Source organism: Nannobrachium achirus, assembly GCF_963921795.1.
Source record: "Nannobrachium achirus genome assembly, chromosome: 19".
NCBI lineage: Eukaryota > Metazoa > Chordata > Actinopteri > Myctophiformes > Myctophidae > Nannobrachium > Nannobrachium achirus.
In genome coordinates, this window is record NC_137826.1 from 48941925 (window position 1) to 48969041 (window position 27117).

Here is a 27117-nt window from a genome sequence, read left to right on the forward strand (position 1 = left end):
TGGTCCTTGCCCGAGACTAGGAGAGCCGAGTCATCCGCGAACAGGAACAGGTTGCAGTCGCAAGCAGATGCCATGTCGTTCACGTATATTAGGAACAACAGAGGTCCCAGTATGCTACCTTGGGGAACTCCACAGCTTACTGGGAGGGGGGGGGACAGGGTACCGTTAATCTCCACCACCTGTTCCCTCCCCACCAGGTAAGATTGCATCCAGCTCACTGCTGCGCTGTCAAGACCGATGGCTTTTAGTTTCTCAATCAGAATAGCATGATCCACGGTGTCAAATGCCTTCTGGAGGTCCATCATGACCATGCCACTATACTTGCCCTGATCCGTTTCGCGTTTGATTTGGTCAGTCAAATAGAGAAGGCATGTGTCAGTGGAATGGGATTTTCTGAATCCAGATTGGAACTCGTAAATCAGATTATTCTCATCGAGATATCTTGCAATCTGTTCGTAGACTATTTTCTCCATGACTTTGGATATGGAGCTAAGAATGGAAACGGGGCGGTAGTTTCCAGGGTCTAGTTTGCTACCTTTTTTATGCAGGGGGGATGAGATGACCGAGATGACATCACAACGGTGTGATTTACAATACAAACCCCAAACTCAATCCTCCAGTTCTAGGCAACACAGAAGGGGGGGGGGGGGCTTTTTTTTATTTGTATTTCCTCTAAGGTATATTACGTTTGTAGAAATGTAGTGAGCTATCCAACTCAAGGTAGTCATTTCAGTGCTCACTGCTCACAACCCCCAGGAATCAGTATCCGTTGTCACCATCAACCTGTGGTCCTACGGCAGCCATGTAGAAGACCAACACAGGTGTTCTGATTGCCGTATTTAGTTCTATGCCAATCAAGACAATTGAAACACCTGTGTTGGTCTTCTGCACAGCTAGGCTGCAACAGCTACCAAACACAACTCGTGATGGATAAATCAATGTAATGTGAATGTTTGAGCATGGGCTCTCTGACTGACCATAGAGAAGACCAGTCAGTTCACCCTGCTCACTTTAATCTGCTCAATGCAACAATCCCCTAGAAGACACCTGGACAGAGACAAACTCTTCATGGCAGCCAAGCTGTCCACGCCATTCACGGTGCTTCTAACGAGAAAATCGAGCACCCGGAGTGATTCTCTACGCTTGCAGTTACAGTTACAAAGCCACAGGCTTCCATTCATTGTCAAAGAATACACAAACTGACATCTGACATTCGTTACTGTGTGATGAATGTCAAAGTGGGATTTCCATTCGGCCACTTCCTTCATCTTTTTATCCCAAACCTTTAGAACGAAAGAACATCGCATGGATGCACCTGGGACGTATCCTCAGTGATGTAGCCCAAGGTCATATAGTCCGGCTGCCCCTGAGGTGGGGTCTGAAATGTGGTATATAGTATTTTTTATTGGCCTAAAATATTGTCTATATACATACAGTCATGAATCCACCCGCTGACCGCCTGTCAGCATTGAACAATTTATTTTTTGGGGGGTAAAGGTATGGGGCCCATCATTACTATAAAGGAAAAACAAATACCCCCAAAAGATCTGCTTTAAGTAGCATGTGAGGGGTCAAACTAGAGGTTTTTAATGTTTCTGAATCCATTGCAAGTGTTTGGCATGAAAAACATTCCTTGGCCTAAAAACAGCCGCACACAACTATGGTTTAGTGTGATATCACTTTTCCAAATTTTCTGGGGGGCGTTTTCTAGCCCAAGGAATGTTTTTCATGCAAAACAAATGCTTGCAATGGATTCAGAATCATGAAGAACCCCTAGTTTGACCCCTCATATGCTACTTAAAGTGGATTTTTGGAGGGTATTTTTTTCCTTTAAAGTATAGTAAGTGAATGGGCCCAAACTTTTACCCCCTATACAAAAAATTGCTCAATGCTGACAGGCGGTCAGTAGGTGGTTTCATGAATGTATTGGCCTATATATAGACAACATTTTAGGCAAAAAAAAAAACTATACCAAATGTCATACTTATGCCATAAAAGCCAGGTTGGCAGCCAGACTAATAGGGGTTTCGCAACATCATACCCGTCGCTCAGGTGTCCCAGCCAGGGTGATCAAATCCTGACTTTACGTCCCATAGTCGGAGGCCTTAGGGTTTTTTCGTGCTAATCAGTCTAAAAGCGCCGCATTTTGCCCAGATGTAGCCCAGGGCATGCTCTAATGATTTAGCTAGGGCGCCCGAGTCGGCGACCTTCGGGGTCGCCACAGCGGCCAAATAAGTTGGGCTCCCATCGACTTTCTATACAGGAGGAAAATACCCAGAAAAACATTAAATTCTTTCCCTGGGTATTTAAGTAGGATGTGAGGGGTCTAACTAGGGGTTTGTCATGATGCTGAATCCATTGCAAGCAAAAAAACATTCCTTGGGCTACAAATGGCCCCAGAAAACGCCCACAAAACTGTGAAAAGTGATGACTCATCACTTTTCATCACTAAACCATCGTTTTGTGGGCGTTTTCTGGGGCCATTTATAGCCCAAGGAATGTTTTTGTGCAAAACAAATGCTTGCAATGGATTCAGCATCATAACAAACCCCTAGTTAGACCCCTCACATTCTACTAAAATACCCAGAGAAAAATTGTTTTCTGGGTATTTTTCTCCTGTATAGAAAGTCGACTTGATTTGGCCGCTGTGGCGACCCTGAAGGTCGCCGACTCGGATGCCCTAGCTAAATCATTAGAGCATGTCCTGGACTACATCTGTGCAAAATGTGGCGCTTTTAGACTGATTAGCAGGAAATTACCATTCTATCTCCCTAAGGCCCCCGACTACCAGTAGCTCCCCACGATCAATCCCATTAGGGAAAGATAGGCCCACACACTCTGCTGCTCCGGAACTACTCTGCCAAGACTGAGTAGTAGCTCTGTGGGTTGACGACTCCTAACCTGTGCATAGCACCACACTCCCAGTGCCAACCATTTAATTATGTTCTTCCTTCATCTTTATATCTCTGGTGTCAGGCAAAATCCAGCTGTCCAAAATATTCACTTTTCAGGAAATAAAATAAAAAAGGTTATACATTGTCAGATACTTGAATGTGTTCTTATGTCATCATCACTTTACCCAAATACAGCTCAAGTGGAGTTAGGAGGTTTTTGTGGATCATTAATGTGGATTTCTTTCCCCCGTCATTCTAATCAATGATGGAAAAAACAACCATCTCCACAAGTTGGAGTTGGGTGGTTTGACTGACAGTTTTGCGGATCCAATGGAGTTAGGAGGAATAGTCAGAAGCACCTTTTTAATAGTTTCTATTGTGTGTTCAATGGCACAGATTTATTAAAAAAAAAAAGTAAAGTAAAAGAAATAGCTGGTTTTCTGCCCGTTTTTCCTCCTGTTGTCCTTTATATTTGACCTTATTTATTTACATATTGTATTATTTGATTGGTGGAATACTTTAATAGACGGAAATGTAAAGTTACAGTAAAATATTCGGGCACAAAAAAAGTTCTGTGGACTTGTTTGTATGTCATTCAATTTATCGACAGCATACAATATCAACACATTACAGTATGTCATTGAAAAATACAAATAGCTAAATTCACAGAAGAGAATAAAACAGGAAAAGGAGAAATGGCAGCAGTGTATGAGCCCTCATTTCAATGAGAATTAATGTTTCCACTTGTAGTTTTATGTGCTTTTTCAGGAGTCACCAGAAAAAATAATGGGTGTTTTTAATGAATCATCTATCATGGTTAAAATTAAGTTTGAAGTTACAATGGGTGTGTGTGGGGAGAGGCCCTGGGCCTGGTAACATTTACATCAAATATCTAAATATTGAATCAAGCAAATTAAAAACTGTTCAGGGTGTTCATAAAAGCCTGATTAGACAATAAAATTACCAAAAGTCTTTTTGAAAGTGAAATATCCATTTAATATGAAGGGAAACCCTGACATGAAAGCAAACATTAATTGTCTCTAATTCCCATGAAGAAAATAAATTAATATGATTTATATCACGTTTCACAATAAATATAAAATGAGTCCACAGTAAACAATTTTGTAAAATATATTTAATAACAAAAATATCAAAATGTTTCGGCAATTGTTTTTATATAGTTAATTATGATATAATTTTACTCTCCATTGAAGTCACGCACGCACGCGCACACGCGCACACACACACACACACACACACCTATTGAAGTTCACATAAGCGTTAATGTAATTTATTCTGTAAGTAATTAATATAAACGATAATGAGCCTTATTGATGATGTACTTCCTGTATGGTAAGTTAAATAAGTACATTTACTCAAGTACTGCACTTGATTTTACCTTTTTCATGCCAATACTTTTTGTACTTTTAATCAAGTGACATTTTCAATTCAGAACCTATAGCCTACTTGTAAACTGTAATGATACTTTTACTGTAGTATTTGCTGTATTTGTGCCAATGAAATATGTTTATCATCGTAACATCATGCCACCATGCCATGTGCAATAAAATAACATTAATTAACACTTGTACACAATGTAATTATCCAATCAGGAGAGAGAACTCATACAGGATATAGGAAGAGATATTAAATGAGCTGACAAATATCTAAGATAATAACACTATTACTGAACACTATAACAATGATTACTATCACAATATAGAGCTATTTAACACTGTTACTGAACAAACACTCTATAACAATGATTACTATCACAATATCGAGCTATTTAACACTGTTACTGAACACTATAACAATGATTACTGTCACAATATAGAGCTATTTAACACTGTTACTGAACAAACACTATAGCAATGATTATTGTCATAATATAGAGCTATTTAACACTGTTATTGAACAAACACTTTATAGCAATGATTAGTATCACAGATGTAACACTGAACATACACTATAGTGTATGTTCAGTGTTAAATAGCTCTATATTGTGATAGTAATCATTGCTATGTAGAGCTATTTAACACTGTTACTAAATATACTCTCTATACCTAACAATGAGCTATTTGAACATTGTGAACAAACATTCTATAACAATGAATACAATTATTTGTCACATTTAGATCTTGTAGTCTGGGAGGACACCTACTGGTTACCAACAGGTACTGCATGCAGGTCAGTTTAATCCTGACCTAGCCCATAAGTAGGCTACAAAGTTTCAGCAGCTCTGCCTTGGACATACCATTACGTATTGCAGCTTTACCAGCTTAAACATTTTATGAGCTGCATCTGGGACATTAAATACAGTAAATACAAGTAGAGTTCATTCAAAGCTGTTCTATGAGGTGAAAATGTTTGGCTTGGTTGTTAAAGGAGTAGTTCACCCCCCAAATGACTTTTTTTCTATTGATTAGCCTACTCATGCCATGTAGAGTAGAGTTCAATAATATTTTTAGTTTTTTGTCGCATTCCTAAGACAAAAATGTGATAGACCTAACAATAAATTTACCCCCATTCGTTCCGTTTCGAAACGGGTCCCCATCCGGAATCAATGGGGGTAAATTTACTCGAATCAAATTTTTGTCTTTAATAGGAATGTGACAAAAACCAAAAAATATTATTGAACTCTAGTCTCCATGGCATGAGTAATCAATAGGAAAAAAAAGTCATTTTGGGGGTGAACTACTCCTTTAACTTGTTCAATCACCCTGTGACTGCTGTGTCTCCCCCCCCCCCCCTCCTTTTCCAGTGGTGTAAAGTACCTCAGTACATTTACTTAAATACTGTACTTAGCCTATGGAGGAAAACCACCCATTTTCAATATTGAACAATGTCATTATTATACCTTAGAGGAGTTGTGTGGAAATATATTTTTTTTTAAAAAGTTCCCCTATTCTGTGTTGCCTAGAACTGGAGGATTGATTTGGGGGTTTGTATTGTAAATCACACCTTTTTTGATTGATTGAAGGCTTTATTAGAAGTTTGCATAGGAAAATGTACAGATTCATGACGGTACAGTTCACTGGTACAAGGTCTACTAAAAGGAGATCCATGAAAAGACTAAGCTTATTTCAACAGGAAACCATTAAAGTATCTCATATAACATTGAATGACAGACAAATAGAACACAGTACTATGCAGTAGATATGTAAAGAAAAAAAGAAAACAGTAGGTCTATACAATCAGTAAGTACAGTATATACAATATATACAAGGAAGGGGCAGGTAACAGTAAGTCTAAAACAATCAGTATGTACAGTATATACAAGGAAGGGGCAGGGAGGGTAGGGTTGGGCTAGGTTTTTACCAGTTGTGAACGGCTGCTGCCTGTAAGTGGTTTTTTAGGGCAATTTTAAAGGATGCTAGTGATCCACACTCCTTTATGGCCTTCGGTAAGGCATTCCACATTTTTGTGGTGTAGCAGAAGAACGAGTTCGACCCTTTCTTTGAGTTGACTCTGGGTTGAACGTGATCTGTGGCACTGCCTCTGGTGTTGTAATTATGGACATCCTTAACGTTTATAAAGTATTTTGACAGGTACTTGGGTATCATAGTGGTGTAGTGTATCTTGTACACCAGGCCCATTGCAAGTTGCTGTACTCTGTCATCTACTCTGAGCCACCCCACTCTTAACTGGTGAGTAGCGGTGAGGTGAGTCTGATTGGGAAGGTTAAGCAGGACCCTAATTAGTTTATTTTGGGCTGTTTGGAGTTTAGTTTTTAGGGCTTGTGGGGCGTCACGATACCATACGTGGACTCCATAGTCAAAGAGGGGCTGGATTATTGCACCAGCTATGGTCTTCAGTGTGTTGAAGTTGACCATTGGGGCGATCCTCTGTAGGAAACGAGTTCGTTGGTTCATTTTTTGTATTACTTTTGAAGTCATCTTTTCGCTGGAAAGATTAGCTTCAAGGATACATCCTAAGTAGGAGATTTCGTTTTTTCGTGTTATGACCTTGTCACCCACTTTGATTGTGAAGTTCTCTACCTTTTTGAGGTTATGATTTGATCCAAAGAGGATGGACTCGGTTTTGCCCAGGTGAATTGATAATTTGTTGTCGTTAAGCCATGTGCAGATCTTACTCAGTTCAGAGTTAAGTGTCTTTTCAACCTGCAAGTGGTCCTTGCCCGAGACTAGGAGAGCCGAGTCATCCGCGAACAGGAACAGGTTGCAGTCGCAAGCAGATGCCATGTCGTTCACGTATATTAGGAACAACAGAGGTCCCAGTATGCTACCTTGGGGAACTCCACAGCTTACTGGGAGGGGGGGGGACAGGGTACCGTTAATCTCCACCACCTGTTCCCTCCCCACCAGGTAAGATTGCATCCAGCTCACTGCTGCGCTGTCAAGACCGATGGCTTTTAGTTTCTCAATCAGAATAGCATGATCCACGGTGTCAAATGCCTTCTGGAGGTCCATCATGACCATGCCACTATACTTGCCCTGATCCGTTTCGCGTTTGATTTGGTCAGTCAAATAGAGAAGGCATGTGTCAGTGGAATGGGATTTTCTGAATCCAGATTGGAACTCGTAAATCAGATTATTCTCATCGAGATATCTTGCAATCTGTTCGTAGACTATTTTCTCCATGACTTTGGATATGGAGCTAAGAATGGAAACGGGGCGGTAGTTTCCAGGGTCTAGTTTGCTACCTTTTTTATGCAGGGGGGATGAGATGACCGAGATGACATCACAACGGTGTGATTTACAATACAAACCCCAAACTCAATCCTCCAGTTCTAGGCAACACAGAAGGGGGGGGGGGGGCTTTTTTTTATTTGTATTTCCTCTAAGGTATATTACGTTTGTAGAAATGTAGTGAGCTATCCAACTCAAGGTAGTCATTTCAGTGCTCACTGCTCACAACCCCCAGGAATCAGTATCCGTTGTCACCATCAACCTGTGGTCCTACGGCAGCCATGTAGAAGACCAACACAGGTGTTCTGATTGCCGTATTTAGTTCTATGCCAATCAAGACAATTGAAACACCTGTGTTGGTCTTCTGCACAGCTAGGCTGCAACAGCTACCAAACACAACTCGTGATGGATAAATCAATGTAATGTGAATGTTTGAGCATGGGCTCTCTGACTGACCATAGAGAAGACCAGTCAGTTCACCCTGCTCACTTTAATCTGCTCAATGCAACAATCCCCTAGAAGACACCTGGACAGAGACAAACTCTTCATGGCAGCCAAGCTGTCCACGCCATTCACGGTGCTTCTAACGAGAAAATCGAGCACCCGGAGTGATTCTCTACGCTTTTTTTGTTTGCAAAAAACCCGTCGCCATTCCGAAAAGCTCCTGTAGTTTACTGAAAAGCGAGAGAGAAAAACAGTAAGCTAGAAGTTCAGGAGCCATGCCACAAGTTAGGGTTCGAAGAAACACTCCGTTCTGCTGTGGGCGAGGCTCCACCGTTTATAAAGGCTGGGGGCAAGACACGCCCATACCTGCCTCTGATTGGGCAGAGTCCGTTGGCATGTCAACTGCCTGAAAACAAGATGGCGGCGCCCTGTGCTTTAGCTCTTTGTAGAGATGGGATTTATGGTTCTTTGAAGTGAGTCGGATCTCTGGAATCCGTTCCTTTCAAAGAGCTGTTCAAAAGACTGGCTCATTTTAGTTAATTTGTAGATTTTGATTATGATTACAAATTAGGCTACTTAAACCCTATACATTTCTGCCATATATACATTTCCAGCATTTGAAAATAGCCGATCTACAAGTTCACATTGTGTCACGTTGCGAGTCTTGCGATGCATTGTGAGCTTGTAGATCTGCTATTTTCAAATTATTTTTCTACATTTTCTACATTGGAAAAACTGTGAAATGGGACATTCTGCATAATAACAATTTTCTACTATTGGTATTGTAAGCGCATTTTGATACCGATACTTTTGTAGTTTTACTCAAGTACATTATTTTAATTCCAAATAACTTCTACTTGTGGCAGAGTATTTCTACATTGCAGTATTGATACTTTTAATTACGTAAAGAATGTTTGTTGTACTTTTTCCCCACAATGTTCATTTACAAAAGGAACGGCTCGTCCGGATCCCATCGTTCATTTCAAAGAACCGTTCGAAAGACTCGATTCGTTCGCGAACGCCCCATCTCTAGCAATAAACCATTGTAAACCCACCATGCGGAAGTAACTGACTCACAACAACAGAGCTGGACAGAGTTCGACCTAACTCTATAAGTTCGACTGCGTTTGGACCGTTTGGACTCGGTTTGGGAGAAGATAATCAGTTAACTTGTTAATAATGTCGTCGTGTTGTGCAGTGGGCTGCCACAACCGACAACGGCTTAATAAAGATCTTAAGTTTTACCGGATACCAAAAAATAACACTCCGTACAATAGGAATCGCCGACGGCTTTGGCTGCAAGCAATCCGAAGAGACCCATGGGGCGAGGATCTCATCAAGAATGCACGACTATGCAGTGCGCATTTCATATCAGGTAAATGGGGAGCAGTGCGCATTTCATATCAGGTAAATGGGGAAGTCAATCTTCTGAATAGCAATGTTTCTGAATGGGATGGTGTTTTCTGCTGGTGTTTCAGTCCGAGTGTATCAAAGGGTGCGTTCGGAAATGCGCACCGGGTGTGTGCTCAGTGTAGTGCCTAAACCCAACCCAGGGCCTAGCCGCAAATTGCAACACTAGATTTTTTATAATCGGATGAATCTAGGGTTGCAATACCTCCCATAGGGATCCAATGCATGAAAACAGTTTTTTGCTATCTGATTGTATTAAACGACTTCAAACTCACCAATATTGTGGCTCTATGGAAAGCTTGGCATTTACTCTTGCTGTCTGCAAAGTGTTTGTTTCATAAAAATCCACCGTAGACATGTTAGGAGCTACTTTCTATCAAGAAATTGGCTTCAGGTGATTATTTTTTCTAAGTGCTGGAGTTTGGAAGCACTTGTGGGAAGTCAATCAGCGGTCCTGTATACCAGCTGGTTCTGAATGTCACATAATGCAGGAGGCAGCGGGACGCTGCGTAATAGAAGACCGAGCGCTTCCGAAGTTCAACACATGTCTGCTCGGATTTCTTGATAGAAAAGAAATCATAACAATTCTACGGTGGATTTTTCAGAAACAAACACTTTGCAGATAGCAAGAGTAAATGCCAAGCTTTCCATAGAGCCACAATATTGGTGAGTTTGAAGTCGTTTAATACAATCAGATAGCAAAAAACTGTTATCATGCATTGGATCCCTATGGGAGGTATTGCAACCCTAGATTCATCCTAGCCGCAAATTGCAACACTAGATTTTTTTATACTCTGATGAATCTAGGGTTGCAATACCTCCCATAGGGATCCAATGCATCAAAACGTTTTTTTGCTATCTGATTGTATTAAACGACTTCAAACTCACCAATATTGTGGCTCTATGGAAAGCTTGGAATTTACTCTTGCTATCTGCAAAGTGTTTGTTTCAGAGAAATCCACCGTAGAATTGTTATGATTTATTTTCTGTCAAGAAATCCGAGCAGACATGTTTTATTTTCTAAGTGTTGAACTTCGGAAGCGCTCGTCTTCTATTTACGCAGCGTCCCGCTGCCTCCTGCATTATGTGACATTTAGAACCAGGTGGTACACAGGACCGCTGAGTGACTTCCCACAAGCACTTCCAAACTCCAGCACTTAGACAAAAATAATCACCGAAGCCAATTTCTTGATAGAAAGTAGCTCCTAACAATTCTACGGTGGATTTTTCTGAAACAAAAACTTTGCAGATAGCAAGAGTAAATTCCAAGCTTTCCATAGAGCCACAATATTGGTGATTTTGAAGTCGTTTAATACAATCAGATAGCAAAAAAACGTTTTGATGCATTGGATCCCTATGGGAGGTATTGCAACCCTAGATTCATCCGAATATTAAAAAATCTAGTGTTGCAATTTGCGGCTAGATTCATCCGATTATACAAAAATCTAGTGTTGCAATTTGCGGCTAACCCAACCCTAATCCTAACCCTAACCTCAGCAAAACTATGCCTAACCCTAACCTCAGTAAAACTATGCCTAAACCTAACCATAACCCCTAACCCTAACCACAAACGGGGCGCATTTACGAACGCACCCTTTGATACACTCAGACTGAATCACCAGCAGAAAACACTCTCCCGTTTCTGAATAGAGATGTGTAACCAGGTAAATGAATTAAGCCAGTGGTTCTCTAACTTTTTCATGTCAAGGACCCCCAAATTGACACTTATTAGCCCACGGACCCCCATTTGAAAATATATGCCAGGGACCCCCATAAGAGAAGCTACAGTGATTCCCAACCAAAATATTTTCAAGGACACCCAGTTTGACTTGCATTATCGCCAACGGACCGCCATTTAATGGTGTTTCTATCTCTGAGACCCCAATGTATTGTAAAATCAATGTTAATTTAACTCTTGAGACTAGTGGATAAATGGTACCAAATCCATTTGGTTCCCTCATTTGTACGCTCTCAACGTTACAGATCCATAAAGGTCCTTTTGGTGTTCCTAACTATTGTTTGGCTGGGGACCCCCTGGAACTCCCTCAAGAACCCTTGGGGGTCCCCTGAAATGTGAGAAATGTTGAAATAGATTAGAGTCTAATCATTAGACTATCTTTGATTCTCTGTCACAGATATATTTATAGGCCTACTTATAAACAAATGTAACTTTCCTCCTTAATGTTTTGTACAGACCATACAGTCAGTCTGTAAAGCAAATGTTTTTGTTTTTATAGGAGCAGTATCTATGGATTATTACAGTCTAGACTTTGTGCCTTCAATCTTCCCTCACTCCAACAAAGACCCTAACGAATCGAAAGTCAAACTTGAGAGGTAAACAGACCATTATGTCATTTGCATGTTCATTTATAGTCGGGAATATCTTCAGAAATAATGTCATATCCTGGAATAAATTCCTTACCAAAAACTTGCGTCACCAATGTGTTTGTAAAGGTGTCTAGTAAGACATCTCACAAAGACTGAAATTCAGTTTCCTTAGGAGAATCCGTTACAGCTGATGAAAGTTGGGCTCCCATTAAATTAACTATACAGCCAGGATAAAACACACCAAAATAAATGCTTATTTTAGTAGTAGCATGTGAGGGGTCAAACTAAGGGGTTTTCATGATTCTGAATCCATTGCAAGCATTTGTTTTGCACAAAAAACATTCCTTGGGGTAAAGGAGGCTCCCACAAAACTGTGAAAAGTGATGACTCATCACTAAACGATAGATTTATGGGGTTGTTTTTAGCCCAAGGAATGTTTTTCGAGCAAAACTTACAATGGATTCAGAATCATGAAAAACCCCTAGTTTGACCCCTCACATGCTACTTAAAGCATATTTATTTTGGTGTGTTTTATTCTGTATTGTTAATTTAATGGGAGCCCAACTTTCATCAGCTGTAACGGATTCTCCTAGAGAAACTGAATTTCAGTCTTTGTGGGATGTGTTACTAGTAGACACCCTTACAAACACATTGGTGAAGAAATGTTTTGGTAAGGAATTTATTCCAGGACTTTTTAACATATCCCCGCCTATTACCATTATTTGAGCTTGGTTTTCTTGCTCTCCAGTACCTCAATGGATTAAGTTACAGCAAAGCATGATTATCTTTTGTCGGATTATGTAAATGAGGAAAAATAAGCGTTAGCTCTCTTCTCAACAGATTTGAGAGGAAAAGAAGGGATGGTGAACCTATTTATCACAGACCACTGATGGTCTGTGATAACCCTAATCCACAGCGGCCCATAGAAGAGGATTCCTCTGTGGAGCCTTGCACTGGTAACTAAGAACCCCACACACTTTTGTCCAGGGGTCGTCAGCGTTTTCAGGCCAAGGAACCCTTAGCAGAGACAGATGAAGCAGGGACCTCCACTGTGTACTGTATCATATTGTGTTGTACATTCAATGTTTTCAAATAGTTCATAGATGGCCACATAGTGACACGATACTGACCATGATGCTTGCTGACATGATACTGTATGGTTGGGAAAATTCTTGTTTTTGTGTTTGTTTACACCTGATCTGTCCTATTAATGTTGGATTCATGTTAATGTTTAGTTTGCTTTGTAAACTTCATCTTCATAAGCTTCATGTAATGTAAATGTGCATTACTTTCCAAACATAGCAGACCTACAGGCTCATGCTATGCAGCCAGCTAGTAGCTACTGTAAGTGTTTAACCACTGTAATTGCTGCTCTTCTCTAGAGATGGGACGATATGAAAATGTCATATCACGATTATTGTGACAAAAGAAATCGCGATTTACGATATTATCGCGACAATCAATATCCATTATCCTGGGGCAGAACATTTGCCAAAAAATAGCAGATCTACAAGCTTACAACGCGTCTCAACGTTGTGAGCTTGTAGATCGGTTATTTTTTGGCAAAGACGATAGAGAGTGAAAAAAAAGACTATGAACTACGTATATTTTAAGAACCTTTTACCAATTATAGAGGGTGAGGGTAGTGAAGTGGTATTGGATATGCAGCTAAGCAAATAAAAGGTGAATTGATCCCAGTGCATGACGGAGGACAATATCACAATGAATGAAATCTCCACGATACGATTATCATGAGTGTTTTTTATCACGATAAACAATAATATCGCATATCGTCCCATCCCTACTCTTCTCTTTCAGAAGCCACAGTCCCAAAGGAGGAATGGCCTATTTTCATCGATGATGATCTCCAACTCAAGTTCACCCAGCCTTCTGCAGAGTGTGTCAACCTACGCTCGGACATCAACAAACTAAAAGCTGAAAATGAGCAACTAAAAGAAAAACTGAGAAACACTGAGTTTTCCTACAGCTCAATCAAAAGCAAAGCGGCAAGTGTTCTGTTCTTCACAGGTCTAACCAGTGTTATTTTTGAGTGGTTGGTCCTAAAATGTAAAGCTTATGTTGCGGTTGTCCGGGCCTCCAAGAGCCTGGAGGATCATCTGTTGGTTATTTTAATGAAGCTCAGATTGGGTCTCAGCGACAAGGATCTTGCATTTCGATTCAATGTTACAGAATGTGACATATCCAAAATATTCAGAGGTTGGCTCCCTGTTATGAGTAAGGTTTAAAAATTCACATCACGTGGCCAAGTAAGCATGTGGTATTAAAAACCATGCCAAAATGTTTTAAACCCAAGTATAAACACGCCAGGTGCATCATTGACTGTACAGAGATTTTTATTCACAGACCGTCAAATTTAACTTCAAGGGCTCAATCATGGTCAAATTATAAACACCATAACACTATAAAATATTTGGTAGGGATGTCACCGGCAGGATCCATTTCTTTTCTGTCGCCAGGCATGGGTGGCCAAACTTCTGACAGACAAATGACAGTAAAATCTGGATTTTTAAAACTTCTCGAACAAAACGATGAAATTCTAGCTGATCGTGGGTTTGCTATTAGAGACGAACTTGCTGTACACGGTGCCACCCTTAAAATCCATCATTTTACCACGGGTAAGAAGCAGCTCTCTGCTCAAGAAGTCGATACATCAGGGCAGTTGTCTAATGTTAGAACACACATTGAAAGAGTAATAGGTAGATGGAAAACATTCAAAATTCTGTCAACTGTTATTCCAGTCACTCAGGCTGATCTCTTAGATGATATGGTAATTGTATGTGGAGCGTTAACAAATCTTTGTAAGAGTGTAGTTCCTAGAAGATGAATAAATAACATGAAACTACAACTCATTCTTTTTCTCTTATTTTCCCCCCCTTTCGGGTGAATTAAACATTGTACATTTAGAGTTACGGAGTGTAGGCCTACTTCGAATTACCCATTCAGAACGGGTACACATTATTGTGTATCATTATTTATGCTTTAACTATTGAAAAATAGCAGATATACAAGCTCACAGCGCAGCACCGAGTGCCACGCTGCGAGCTTGTCGATCTGCTATTTTTGAAAAATTGTGAAAATTTCAATTTTGATCGGATTCTATAAGTGTCTTTTGAATCCTTCAAAGGTTTTTTATTTGAAAAACCTATGTTTCTATGTCAGCAATCTGGCTTCTAGCCATCGTCAAAGAAAAGGTCCTTTTCACTTAACTGGAGCTCAGTTAGTCTGTTCTTGAGAGACTACTATATCAGTGGTTCTCAAACTTTTTCATGTGAAGGACCCCCAAAGTGATATGTATTTGGCCACGGACCCCCATCTCAAAATATTTCGTTCCAGGGACCCCCCCCCCCCCCCCCCCCCCCCCAGAAGCAAAATTTGAGTTACAAATGTTCACTTTAAAGTCAAAGATTTGCACACATTTTCACGACTTTTTCAAACAGCAGATCTACAAGCTCGCAGCGCGGCACTCTGTGCCGCGCTGTAATCTGCTATCTGCTATTTTTCACTGGTCAAAGCGTTCAATAATTCTAGGCCTAAATGGGTTAATAAAACACACATTTTGTCTTTTTACACTGTTCACATTGCCATTTCGCAGGTCTTCTTTTTATTTGTACACATTGTGTAATGGTAACAACCTTTGCATTTGTCACAGCTAATCATTTTGCCAAAGCTTGGCCTGTTACAGTGCAGACAGAAGGTGTTGCAGTGAGTGGATCCATGCTATGTGTTAACAACTCTGGCAAAACGTGTTGTTTGAAGAAAAATAAATTGAGTACCTGAGACGAATAACAGTATAAGTCCATATTTGAATTTTTTTGAATATATATATTTTTGGATTTACCAGACTGTAAACCACAAACTAGTCATTTGTATTCTGTTAAATTGTTAATGCAATCCCCCCTCATTTTGTTTAATTGTCGGTTTTAATGTTATCTGCTCCCTTTGTCTGATGAATATTGCTTGTACGGACTTAGACTGTTGTTCCACAAACTGCTGGAGATATACTGTTCTTCCACTTTCCATAAGTATTATGTCTTATAATTCCTAATATATATGAGGTAAGTCAAAAAATCTAATTCAACAAAATGAGAGGGGAGAACATTAAGACTTTAAGAGATTTAAAACTTCTAGTTTGTGGTTTACAGTCTGGTAAATCAAAAAAACATCTTTATCCAAAATGTTAAAATACGGACTTATGCCTCATTCACACTACAGATATATAGTTGAACGTTTTGCTTGGTAATTCAATGTAATCTCAATGAAAACCAGCTTTAAAGATGCAGGACACACAAAGAACAAAGCTTTGAAATCTTTAAAGCTGGTTTCCATTGAGATTACATTGAATTACCAAGCAAAACGTTCAACTATATATCTGTAGTGTGAATGAGGCATTAGACTGTTATTCGTCTCAGGTATTTTAGGCAGGGCTGCTTGCAGCATTTCCTCGTCTCTGGGAATGTGATTGATGACTACAGGTAGCTTTGTCCAAACAACAAAGTCACAGTACTTCACATCACAGACTGCCATGTGAAGATGGACCTGGTGGTAATACTGATAGTCGGAGGCCTTAGGGAGATAGAATGGTAATTTCGTGCTAATCGGTCTAAAAGGGCCACATTTTTATCTTACAGACAAATCTGTGAGATCAGTTGAATACCAATTGCGTTACTTGTCACTTTCACAAATCTGTTATGTTGATTAATTTGTTATTCTTCACATCCAGGTGTCCGAAACGTAAGGAATGCATACATTTCAGTGCTAAATTTAATGTGAAAAGTATTTTCTATGTATGTTCAAAATTGTGCAGCCGTGTAGAAATCACATTGCATAAATCATTCTGTCATAATGCATCACCATTGTTGTAAACAATCTCATATGCCATCTCGCTTAATAGGTGTTGTATGTTTTGTGAGCAAAACATACTACTAACCTAATGTGTGTTAAAATGTATTTTCTCCAGATAATTGGTCCTGCTTGGGGACACAACATAAGGATGGCTCTAGGACAGGGGCCTTCAATGTTTTCAGGCCAAGGACCCCTTAGTTGAGAGAGAGAGAGAGAGAGAGATGAAGCAGGGACCCCCATGACACATTGTATCAAATTGTGTTGCAGATTTCCATAGATTTCATAGATAGATTCATAGACTTGTTTGACAGCACTGTCATCAATCTAAGTTGGACTCGTGTTAATGTGTTTTTTTTCTTCAGACATTTAACCAAGTTTTTTTAACCTCTACACCAAACCTATTTGCCAAAAATAGCCGATCTACAAGCTCCACTGACATAGAAACATTTTTTTCCCCAAAAAACAAAAAAACGTAGAGGGATTTGAAATATTCAAAGCACAAATTCCAAGATTTTTCAAAAGAATTGCAGATCTACAAGCTTGCAGCGCAGCGCTGTGAGCTTGTAGATCTGCTATTTTTCAATAGTTAAAGTACCCAGGGCCCAGAGGGCCCCTGGCTAGATTTACAGAGGAGAAAGGGACATTTCAGGCAGGAATTCGTTCCACTCGGTGTCCACTAGATGGCACACAGGAATCACAACATGGTTCGGGTGCCTGGGTTTGTAGTCCCAACCTGGTCCCAACGTGTCAACCGTGTGAACACCATGACCCACAATCCACTGGGGCGGTTTGTAGTCAAATGTGAACTCCATTACCCACAGTCCACCGAAAGGGTTGCTGCTGCAGCGTGGGCCACGTGGCTCCGCCCCCACCTGTAGTAGAGTGTGTTCAACTTTCTTCTGTGAAGAAACCGCCGCGTGACGGAATATGGATTTATCAGTGTGTGGTGAGTTGTGTACATCTGTAAAGTGAGTGTGTGTTAGCTGTGTTGACTCGGTGTGCAGTTTAGTGCGTGCGTCACAACGTGTGTGTGTGTTTGTTTGAAACCACGTGGTTCTTTATTTTTAACGGTAGTGCTTCAACACAGAGAGGAGGGGGGAGGGGGTGTAAAGTTACTGTAACGCAGTGGTGGAAAAAAGTACTCATATTTGTTACTCAAGAAAAAGTGTATGTAGTGGAGTAGAAGTAAAAGTAGCCTACTGAACATTGGAAATACTCAAAGTAGGCTACCAATACCTCAAAACTGTACTGTACTTAAGTAAATGTGTAATGTTCACTTTACACCACTGGATTTAACGTTACTGGTAGGAGAAGTACTCAGATATTCTCAGTCAAACCAAACATTGAGTGAAGATATCTGACTAAATACGTTTTATGACAGAACCTTTTAAATGGATATGAAACGATAATTATCTGAATTATAATGTGTATTTATTATTATTATTTCAAAATTGGCCTGAAAAATCAATGGAAACTAGAACTGCACTCTGTCGAGGCCCCTTGTGCACAAGTAGACCATACCGCCTTGTGCACACACATGGCCTACCTGTGCGCCAGCAGAGTGCGCCATGAGGTGTGTCCCGCTGGCCTCAGGAATGCTCTTAGGGGCCTTTTCCACTGGCAAAGAACCGGTTCCGGTTCTTTCTCCCGCCTATGGGATGAACCAGAGGTGTGCTTTTCCACCAAGAACCAAAGAAACCGGAACCACAAAATCCTTGGTTCAATCTGGTGGAAACGCAAGCCGGTTCCCAAGAACGAACCAAGGTTCCCAAGAAAGTTGAACCGGCACTGGTTCTGGAACCGGTTCTTTGCCGGTGGAAAAGGCCCCTTATAAGCCCTTTTTCCACTGGCCCGACTCCACACCACTCCACACCACACCGCCCACTTGTGCCAGGTTTTCCACTACAAGGACCTGGGTAGAGTGGTGTGAAGGTGGTACTAAACGGGGTACTAAAAAGTATCCACTCTAGAGTAGGTCTGAGCTAGGCCAAAAGGGGCCAAACACTTCATAATGACTGATCACTCACTGACTTTTCATTTTGACCACCAGGATATAGTTGTAATACATGATAATAGATTCTATTGTGTTATAACCACTATTATAATCTATTATAGTATATTATATTTATCATAGTAATACATTAATACTTTATAATGTATTATAATCACAGTTATAATCCATTGTAGTGCATTATAATTAGGATAGTTGTAATACAAATTTATTATGTATTATAATCACAGTTAAAAGGGTCAATTTGTTTCTTACCGATAGGGGTACTTTTGTGTAATGGAAAATGTAGATATTTTTATGTGGTGCGGTGTGGTGTAGTGTGGTGTGGTGTGGTGCTAAAACTGCAGTCGAAAAGGGGCTATAGAGACACACAGGCTCCTACAAATTCACGCCCCCTATTGTGACAGCGGCCCCACTTCAAGTAAGGATGAACGGTGCACTGCAGCTGCCAATGCAATCCCAATGAGAGGCATCGTGAAATAAAAATAATTTCAGTGGTTGACTACTGAGGCCGTAGCTATTTCTTTTGTGTTCTAATAAAGTTTCCCATGAGTTTGATTTGGACTTTTTAAAGTGGCATATCTGTCATCTTGATACACTACCTGCAATATACTTTAATATACTTCATCAGTGAGTCAAACGTGCTAGCATTGGAAAATCTAAGTTTAAGTGGTCGCATGGTACACACGTCATGGACGCATCCCTTGAGGTTTACAATACCCAGATATGCTCGTCTCATGTATAATTAGGCTATTTATTTTGGGACATTGTGGCATCTTGCTTCTTTCAAACGTAGTCTTGCAAGTTATTTTTTGGTTAATACTAACCTGGAGAATTCACTCTGTACAGTCAGTAGTTGAAAAAGTCGGGATATTCAAACTTCAAAGTGGGCGCTGGTAAATGCATAGCAATAAAGACAGTGATGTCACTGAAAAGCGACGGGTTCTGTGTCTGTCGTTTCCACTCTGCTCTGTTAACATTCTGGGTAATCCATTCAAGTGGCAAATTAAATGTGACACACATCATGTATTTAGAAAACAAGAAGACATGTTGGCAGAGTCAGTCCATACATTTGGAAACATATTTTTATTTAAATCAATATAGTCTTCAGTTCCTGTAGGATTATTTTAATATTAGGCTAACCACAGGTGAATTGCAATGACTTTCTATGGACTGGCTTGCAGGGCACCGTTCTCCCTTACCCGAAGAGGGGCCGCTGTCTCAATTGTGGGCATGAATTTGTAGGCGCCCGTGTGTCTGCTATTTTTTGGCAAATGTTCCGCCCCAGGATAATGGATTTTGATTATTGCAATAATATCGTAAATCACGATTTCTGTTGTCACAATAATCATGATATGTCATTTTCATATCGTCCCATCCCTACCTGTATCTTGCTTGTTGATGTTCCAGTGAACAGAACCACTATGGCACCAGTGGAAGCAGCATAGAAGCAGTGAACATAGAACCAGTAGTAGCAGCATGGTGTCATTGGACCAGTGGGGGCCGGAGCAGGTGGCAGGGTGGTTGTGTCACATCGGGATGCCAGGCTGTGCCAACACCTTCCTGGGTAAGACACACACACACACACACACACACACACACACACACACACACACACACACACACACACACACACACACACACACACACACTAGGGCAATCACCAAATATTCGAATATCAAAATCACTATTCAACGTTGTTCACTGAGGTCGAATATTCGCTTATTTTTATTTTTTTATTGTTTTCTCTTTAAGAAATATATAGTTTATAAAGCTTGGCTAGATAGGAAGTCATAAGAATGAGTTGTCAATGCCCCTGGTGGATGAATTTGTTAATGCTCTATACCAGGGCCTTGTGCCCCTAAAAACAAATGGCATGCCCTGAGGCCACAGTGGCCTTAATGCCTCTGCTGACTGTACCACTTTCTCCTCTGTTTCTTTCTTGTCAATATGTAGACACCAGTACATTGTTCTCTTTCTTGTCATGTAGACACTAGGGCTGTGTACGAATCGTTTTATAGTCTACTTTGTATAAAATAAAATAAATAAAAAGTGTTGCTTTAAACCACGTCAACATAATACAATAATACATTAAGAGATTAATTGAATACACTGTGTTTTCGGTGATATCGGTGCGCGAGCACAAATGTTATCTGCATAGCAGTGTACAACCATAGAGTTATAACACACCGTTAAAACAAATAAAACATCTCCGCTGTTTCAACTCTGCCCCGTCTCTCGGCAGCGTGCAGTAGAGATGAGACATTCGCGAACGATTCCGCTCTCTTGAACGGCTCTTTTAAATGAACGATGGGATCCAGTCCGCAGTCGCGGGACACAGAGCACTGACAGAGTAATGAGTCAGTGTCGAGAACGGATTATTTTCAGAAACGGATCATAAAAAGGTGGAGGCACAGCTCCCGCTAGAGCCAGAAGTGTGGACATGTCATGGACGCAAACACAGCGAAACACAATCATTCATCATGGATTACAACACTGGAACAATTCAGAAGCACTTTAATTAGAAAATGTAACTTGTAGCCTACACTTGTGTATGTTAATTTGACTTTGGAAGAGTGTTTACTTCGTGGACGTGCGTTTGTGCTGTGGCAGGAGGTTATTTAATATGGGATTTTGACAGCGTGCCTCCTCCTCTTAACGGAACACCGTCCCCGGCTCCGAATGTTTTAACGAAGCGGCGGTTCTGAACCGTTCTGGCCGTTCTGTCTCACTTTCACCCCTACGCTGGTGCGAGACAATAAATAACTGTTCGCCAATTGCTACTTCTCATTGGAAGTACATGACACCAGTCCAGCAGTGCACCGCAGTAGGCTAACTGGTGATATAAAAAATATATATATTTTCGCTTCGACTCAAACAATTGGCGTCGATTCGCGGGGCTTAAAACGACGCGTCGATTCGTCGATTTTTAGAGGACAGGCCTAGTAGACACCAGTGTCTTTTGTTGAGATTCTGAGTTCTTAACTCCCCTGAGTCCTCGTCTTTAAACCAATCCAGTAACTTTGATTGGTGCAGGGCTGAGCATGGATCAGATTGTAAATACCATAGTTAATGTAATACTGCAGATAGTCTACATATTAAATGCAGAATCATCCTTAACCCTTAAATTCACTTAATTGTTTCAATGGACAAACATCTTGTTTTATTTGATGGCCTTCCTGCCCTGGTATTAGGCCTTTGTTCCCTCAAAAAATGGACAACACCACGCAAATCGCTACACAGTATTTCTACACTCATGTCATCAACATCCCATATAGCGCCACCATCAGGCCAATTTTTTCGAACACATTTTTGGACACTGCTCCTACAGATTTTGCCCTAAAATCACGCAAATCTGTACACAGTATGTCTACACTCATCTCATCAACATGGATCTGTCCCATTTAGCGCCACCTTCAGGCCGATTTTTTAAAACACTTTTTTGGACACTGCTCCTACAGATTTTGCCCTAAAATCACGCAAATCGCTACACAGTATTTCTACACTCATGTCATCAACATCCCATATAGCGCCACCATCAGGCCAATTTTTTCGAACACATTTTTGGACACTGCTCCTACAGATTTTGCCCTAAAATCACGCAAATCTGTACACAGTATGTCTACACTCATCTCATCAACATGGATCTGTCCCATTTAGCGCCACCTTCAGGCCGATTTTTTAAAACACTTTTTTGGACACTGCTCCTACAGATTTTGCCCTAAAATCACGCAAATCGCTACACAGTATGTCTACACTCATGTCATCAACATGGATCTGTCACATATAGCGCCACCATCTGGCCGATTTTTTCGAACACATTTTTGGACACTGCTCCTACAGATTTTGCCCTAAAATCACGCAAATCGCTACACAGTATCTCTACAGTCATGTAATCAAAACGCATCTGTCCCATCTAGCGCCACCATCAGGACGATTTTGAAAAAACACATTTTTGGCCACTGCTCCTACACATTTTGGCCTAAAATCACGCAAATCGGTACACAGTATGTCTACACTCATCTCATCAACATGGATCTGTCCCATATAGCGCCACCATCAGGCCGATTTTCTCAAAGACATTTTTGGACACTGCTCCTACAGATTTTGCCCTAAAATCACGCAAATTGCACAGTATCTCTACAGTCATGTAATCAAAACGCATCTGTCCCATCTAGCGCCACCATCAGGACGATTTTGGAAAAACACATTTTTGGCCTATTTGTTATTGAATTATCATTTTGAAGTCAGCTTCCTTATTATTGTGGTAGGCTAATTGGTGAACATTTTGTAAGCATTATTTCAACTCACGTTGTGGCATAGTTGCAGACAAAAACGGCACCGTCTTTATAATTTGTATATTTGACACCATCTGGGCAGTTCTGGACTGCGCAGCCAACCTTGTAGCTGCTTGCCCATACAACCTAGGGACAGAAGAAACACCTTGTTGAACAAAGAAGACCAAATATGTAGAGATGCACCGATCAGGTTTTTTGGGGCCGATACCGATCACCGATCAGCTGGAATCAATATCTGCCGATACCGATATTACCGATCGATCAAAGCACCGATATTACCACCGATATTACCGATCGATCACAGCGTGAAATCCATAAATTCTTCTATTGTGTCACTGTCGGAGCATTTATATATTTAATGATTCCTCTTACACAACATTGACATTGTATATATTAATTCAATTCAACTTTATATTTTAAGGTCATGATTTGATTCGATTCTCAATATGATATATTATCGTAAATCATTTTAGTCCTAGGAAAATTCCTCCTCAAGAAAAACAAAACAAAAAGGTTTTCTCATAAAGACAGTGGCAATATTGTCTATCCTTCATTATTTTCAAGGTTATTTGGCTATAATGGTTAATAGCAACAATAATAGGCCAAATAGGCCCTTAAGATTTTCTGTACACTATATACATATTTGGGGTCCTTGCTCTTGGCATGAAAATGTTTGAGAACCACTGTTCTTAAACAATATCAGACAACAACATTTCTGTTTGACTGACCTTCCCAGTTTTTTATTTTTATAGACCTGTTTGCTGGAAAAAACAGGATATGGCAACACTTTTTATAGACCTGTTTGCTTGTTTCTGTCGCAGAAACTAAATGGCAACGCGTCATCCTCCTTACATCTAGTGCTAACGGTTAGCACCTGTGGAAATGACTGTTTTAAACTATATAAGGGAACTACAAACGTTATCCTTAGATCGACAACAACTACCTCCAACTGTTGTCCTCCAATGACTTTGGAATTATGTTTTTTGGAATTAAGTTTAACATCAACGTTACAGCCTCTCTCTCTTCTCTCACGTCGCAGAGAGAGAGAGAGAGAGAGAGAGAGAGAGAGAGAGAGAGAGACGAGCGGAGCCTCGTTAACCCAAAGAGAGAGAGAGAGAGAGAGAGAGAGAGAGAGAGACACGAGCGGAGCCTCGTTAACCCAAAGAGAGAGAGAGAGAGAGAGACACGAGCGGAGCCTCGTTAACCCAACACAGCTGAAAACGCATTCATCTGATCACTCAAATCGTGGATTTTACTTTGAGAAGTCAACACCTACAAAGGTAGAAGTAGGCTACTATTCCAATGGTGTATCCAATATGTTTAAAACAAACAACTTTCATCTCACTCTGTCCCCCTTTCTTCGGTGCATGTCTGTGTGTGGTGTGGGAGGAGGGGGGGGATTAAGTGGCTCACAGACAGAAGTGAACATGGAGCCGCACGCACGCACGCACGCACACACACACACACACACACACACACACACACACACACACACACACACACACACACACACACACACACACACACACACACACACACACACACACACACACACACACACAAGAGAAGAGAGAACAGAGCTCTCCTTCGTCAGAAGCACGCATGCACAACGCGCACGTGAATCGAACGTCAACGTCCCTTTTGCTTCAATCCCTTGATCGGCTCGCTTTGATCCAATTATGGAAACACCGATCAAAACCGATATGGCCTTGATCGGCCGATCTGATATCGGAACCGATCAATCGGTTCACCTCTACAAATATGTTGTGATCATCAGGTTCACTAATTTAATAATAAAGACTCATAGATTTTAACACTGAACTACAAAAAATATATAGCCTATAGTCGTATAGTGGATAGTGTATAGTGGCCGCAGGGAGCTCTAGCACATGCCATTGTCTTGTAAGTATAATATTTCTTTTCATTGACAAATAAGTCTATTGCACTCTTGGTTCCAAAGCTGGAGGGGCGGTAGCCTGCCCATATGTTCTCTCCCACAGAGGAGAAAACAGGATGCACTCGACTGGGCTTGGGACTGTGTCTGAATTCACAGTTCCTCGCCCAGGCCCTTGCGGTGATGGCCAGGCCTTCATCCCATGTCTTGAGGAACATACAAATCAAACAGCTGCAGATCAACATATCACATGTCTATTGAACCCTAATGTCCCTATACTGGGCATGTTATAATAGGTGAACATTCTGCAAGAAAGATTAGCTATTTGCGGCAAAGACAATTTGGTGAAGGGGGCAACAAGGGGAGGACTAAGTATAGGGGGACCCCGCCTGGGTAACAAAGTATACTACCCACAAAAAGTAAGGAAACTGAATTTTGGTCATTTATATCTCTTGTGTTTTATATAATTATTATCGTTGATTAGTCATCATTACAATAAGGTACAGTTTGTAAGCATCAGGCATTTGTGGAATGGGCAACACAGCCAAACGTGTGGGTAGTGCCCCCCCCCCCCCCCCCCCTTTGTTGCTTGGCACATTGAATGATTGCAATCTCCCACAGTAATAAAGAAAAGAAAAACACATATTGGCCATTTTTACACTTTGTTCATTTTAAACTCTGTCAGTGAAGCGGAGCCCAAAACGAGAGTGAATGCCAGTAGAACAGTATCGCAGGCCATTTTGGTACATTTTGGGGGGGCTGTTACCATTCCACGAATGCCCAATACTTACAAACTGTACCTTGTTATAAAGGTGACTAATAATAATGATAAAAGATAATATAAGCTATAAGATACAATTATATAAAACACAATACAAATTGGTATTATTAAAGAATATAATGGACATAAGTTAAGCGTCCTTACTTTTTGTGGATAATTAGGGTTTTACTGGTTATTCATGCTGGCTCAGCAGTAACAGTGAGACTTGAACATGACCAACACTTACTTCATATTACTCCATCATCTGCATTTGCCTGTCAAAATGTCTGCTGTCAAAAACAACCATCGTTTTGATATCATGCTTACCATATGCAGCATGTCACTTGCAGGTGGCTGGAGGCGCCTTATTGTGTGCATCCACACAATCATTAATGAATGTTTCATCAGTGATTGCTGGCAGTGAGGCTGAACGCTGCTCAGAAACCTCAACAAGAAGGGAGGATAACATCAAAATCCATGCAAACAGCAGCCGATTCCTCTTTACAACGATCACTCAGAATCTTCACAGAGGTGTGATGACTGAAAGATTAATGCATATTATTATGCTCTCTGTCACAGCCACTTCCTTTTTGTCTTATTTTACAACAACAGGAAGTTACAATACACCCTCAAAGGGAAGAGCATATGATGACACTTCTGTGGCGATATCTTCGTGATACCTTCCTGATAGGTCTAGAAAATAATCTATATTCAATCATGACAATTTAGTTATGACAATCGTATGCTATTTCCTGTGTTCTGGGCCTAAAGTTAATGTCAAGGTCTGGTGACTGGATCATGAAAGGTAGTTATTATCTAGTCACAAGCTCTTGTTACTACTAAATGTACTAAATCTGGGCATGTCTGCTGGTCGCCACATTGCCACAGTGTGTCGCAATATAGCGTATTTTGCATTACACAGTCAGTAGGCCTTTAATTTATGGATGTGATTGATTGATTGAATATTTTATTTGACAAAAATGTGGAACAGTACAAGTACAGTCAAACAAGAAATGTAGCACAGCACAAGCACAGTCAAAAAAAAAACACCCTGCCTAAAAGGAACACCCCAAAAAAGCCCTTGTGGTCTCGTTTCCGTTTCTACAAGCTACAAGAGTGCCACGCTATGAGCTTGTATATCTGCTATTCTACCACCATGTTCAGATACTGGATTCTGATAAAACAGTGGTAAATCAGCACATGTTCAGATACTGGATTCTGATAAAACAGTGGTAAATCAGTCAACAACCTTGAGTTGGCTCATGGACCCCGCCCACTGTTGTGTTGCAGTTGTATAACTAAATAACCTTGCAAGTTACAACTGTGTTTTCTTTCATTTATATGGTAGAAGTGGTAGAAAAGCAATTTACCATTTGAGGGTCGTGGGTTGTTGGCTGATTTGCAATCAGCCAACAACCCACTCCCTCTCATGGTAAATGGCTTACTTTTTGAATAGCCAAAGTATAAAATAATAATGATTAAAGTAACACAGATGCTTTCCAGGTCTTAAAGGGTTTTAATAAAGGGACAGCAGTGGCTCAAGTAGAGAAACCATCTTAGAAC

General features: G+C 40.6%; 1 protein-coding gene and 1 long non-coding RNA gene across 2 annotated transcripts; one reads left to right on the forward strand and one right to left on the reverse strand.

The window, feature by feature from the left end:
• The first annotated feature begins 9110 nt into the window (after nucleotides 1-9110).
• LOC308305087 lies at nucleotides 9111-14252 on the forward strand. Its single transcript, XR_013963083.1, has 4 exons — nucleotides 9111-9365; nucleotides 11638-11734; nucleotides 12569-12684; nucleotides 13547-14252. It is a non-coding gene; the product is annotated as an uncharacterized lncRNA (long non-coding RNA).
• Nucleotides 14253-22909: 8657 nt separating this feature from the next.
• On the reverse strand, nucleotides 22910-25944 carry LOC308304087 (glioma pathogenesis-related protein 1-like; the record flags this gene model as incomplete). Its single annotated transcript, XM_080748646.1, has 3 exons — nucleotides 22910-23026; nucleotides 24845-25000; nucleotides 25882-25944. The coding sequence occupies 3 exons, from the start codon at nucleotides 25942-25944 to the stop codon at nucleotides 22910-22912; spliced, it is 336 nt and encodes a 111-aa protein (XP_080604772.1).
• Between the last annotated feature and the right edge of the window lie 1173 nt (nucleotides 25945-27117).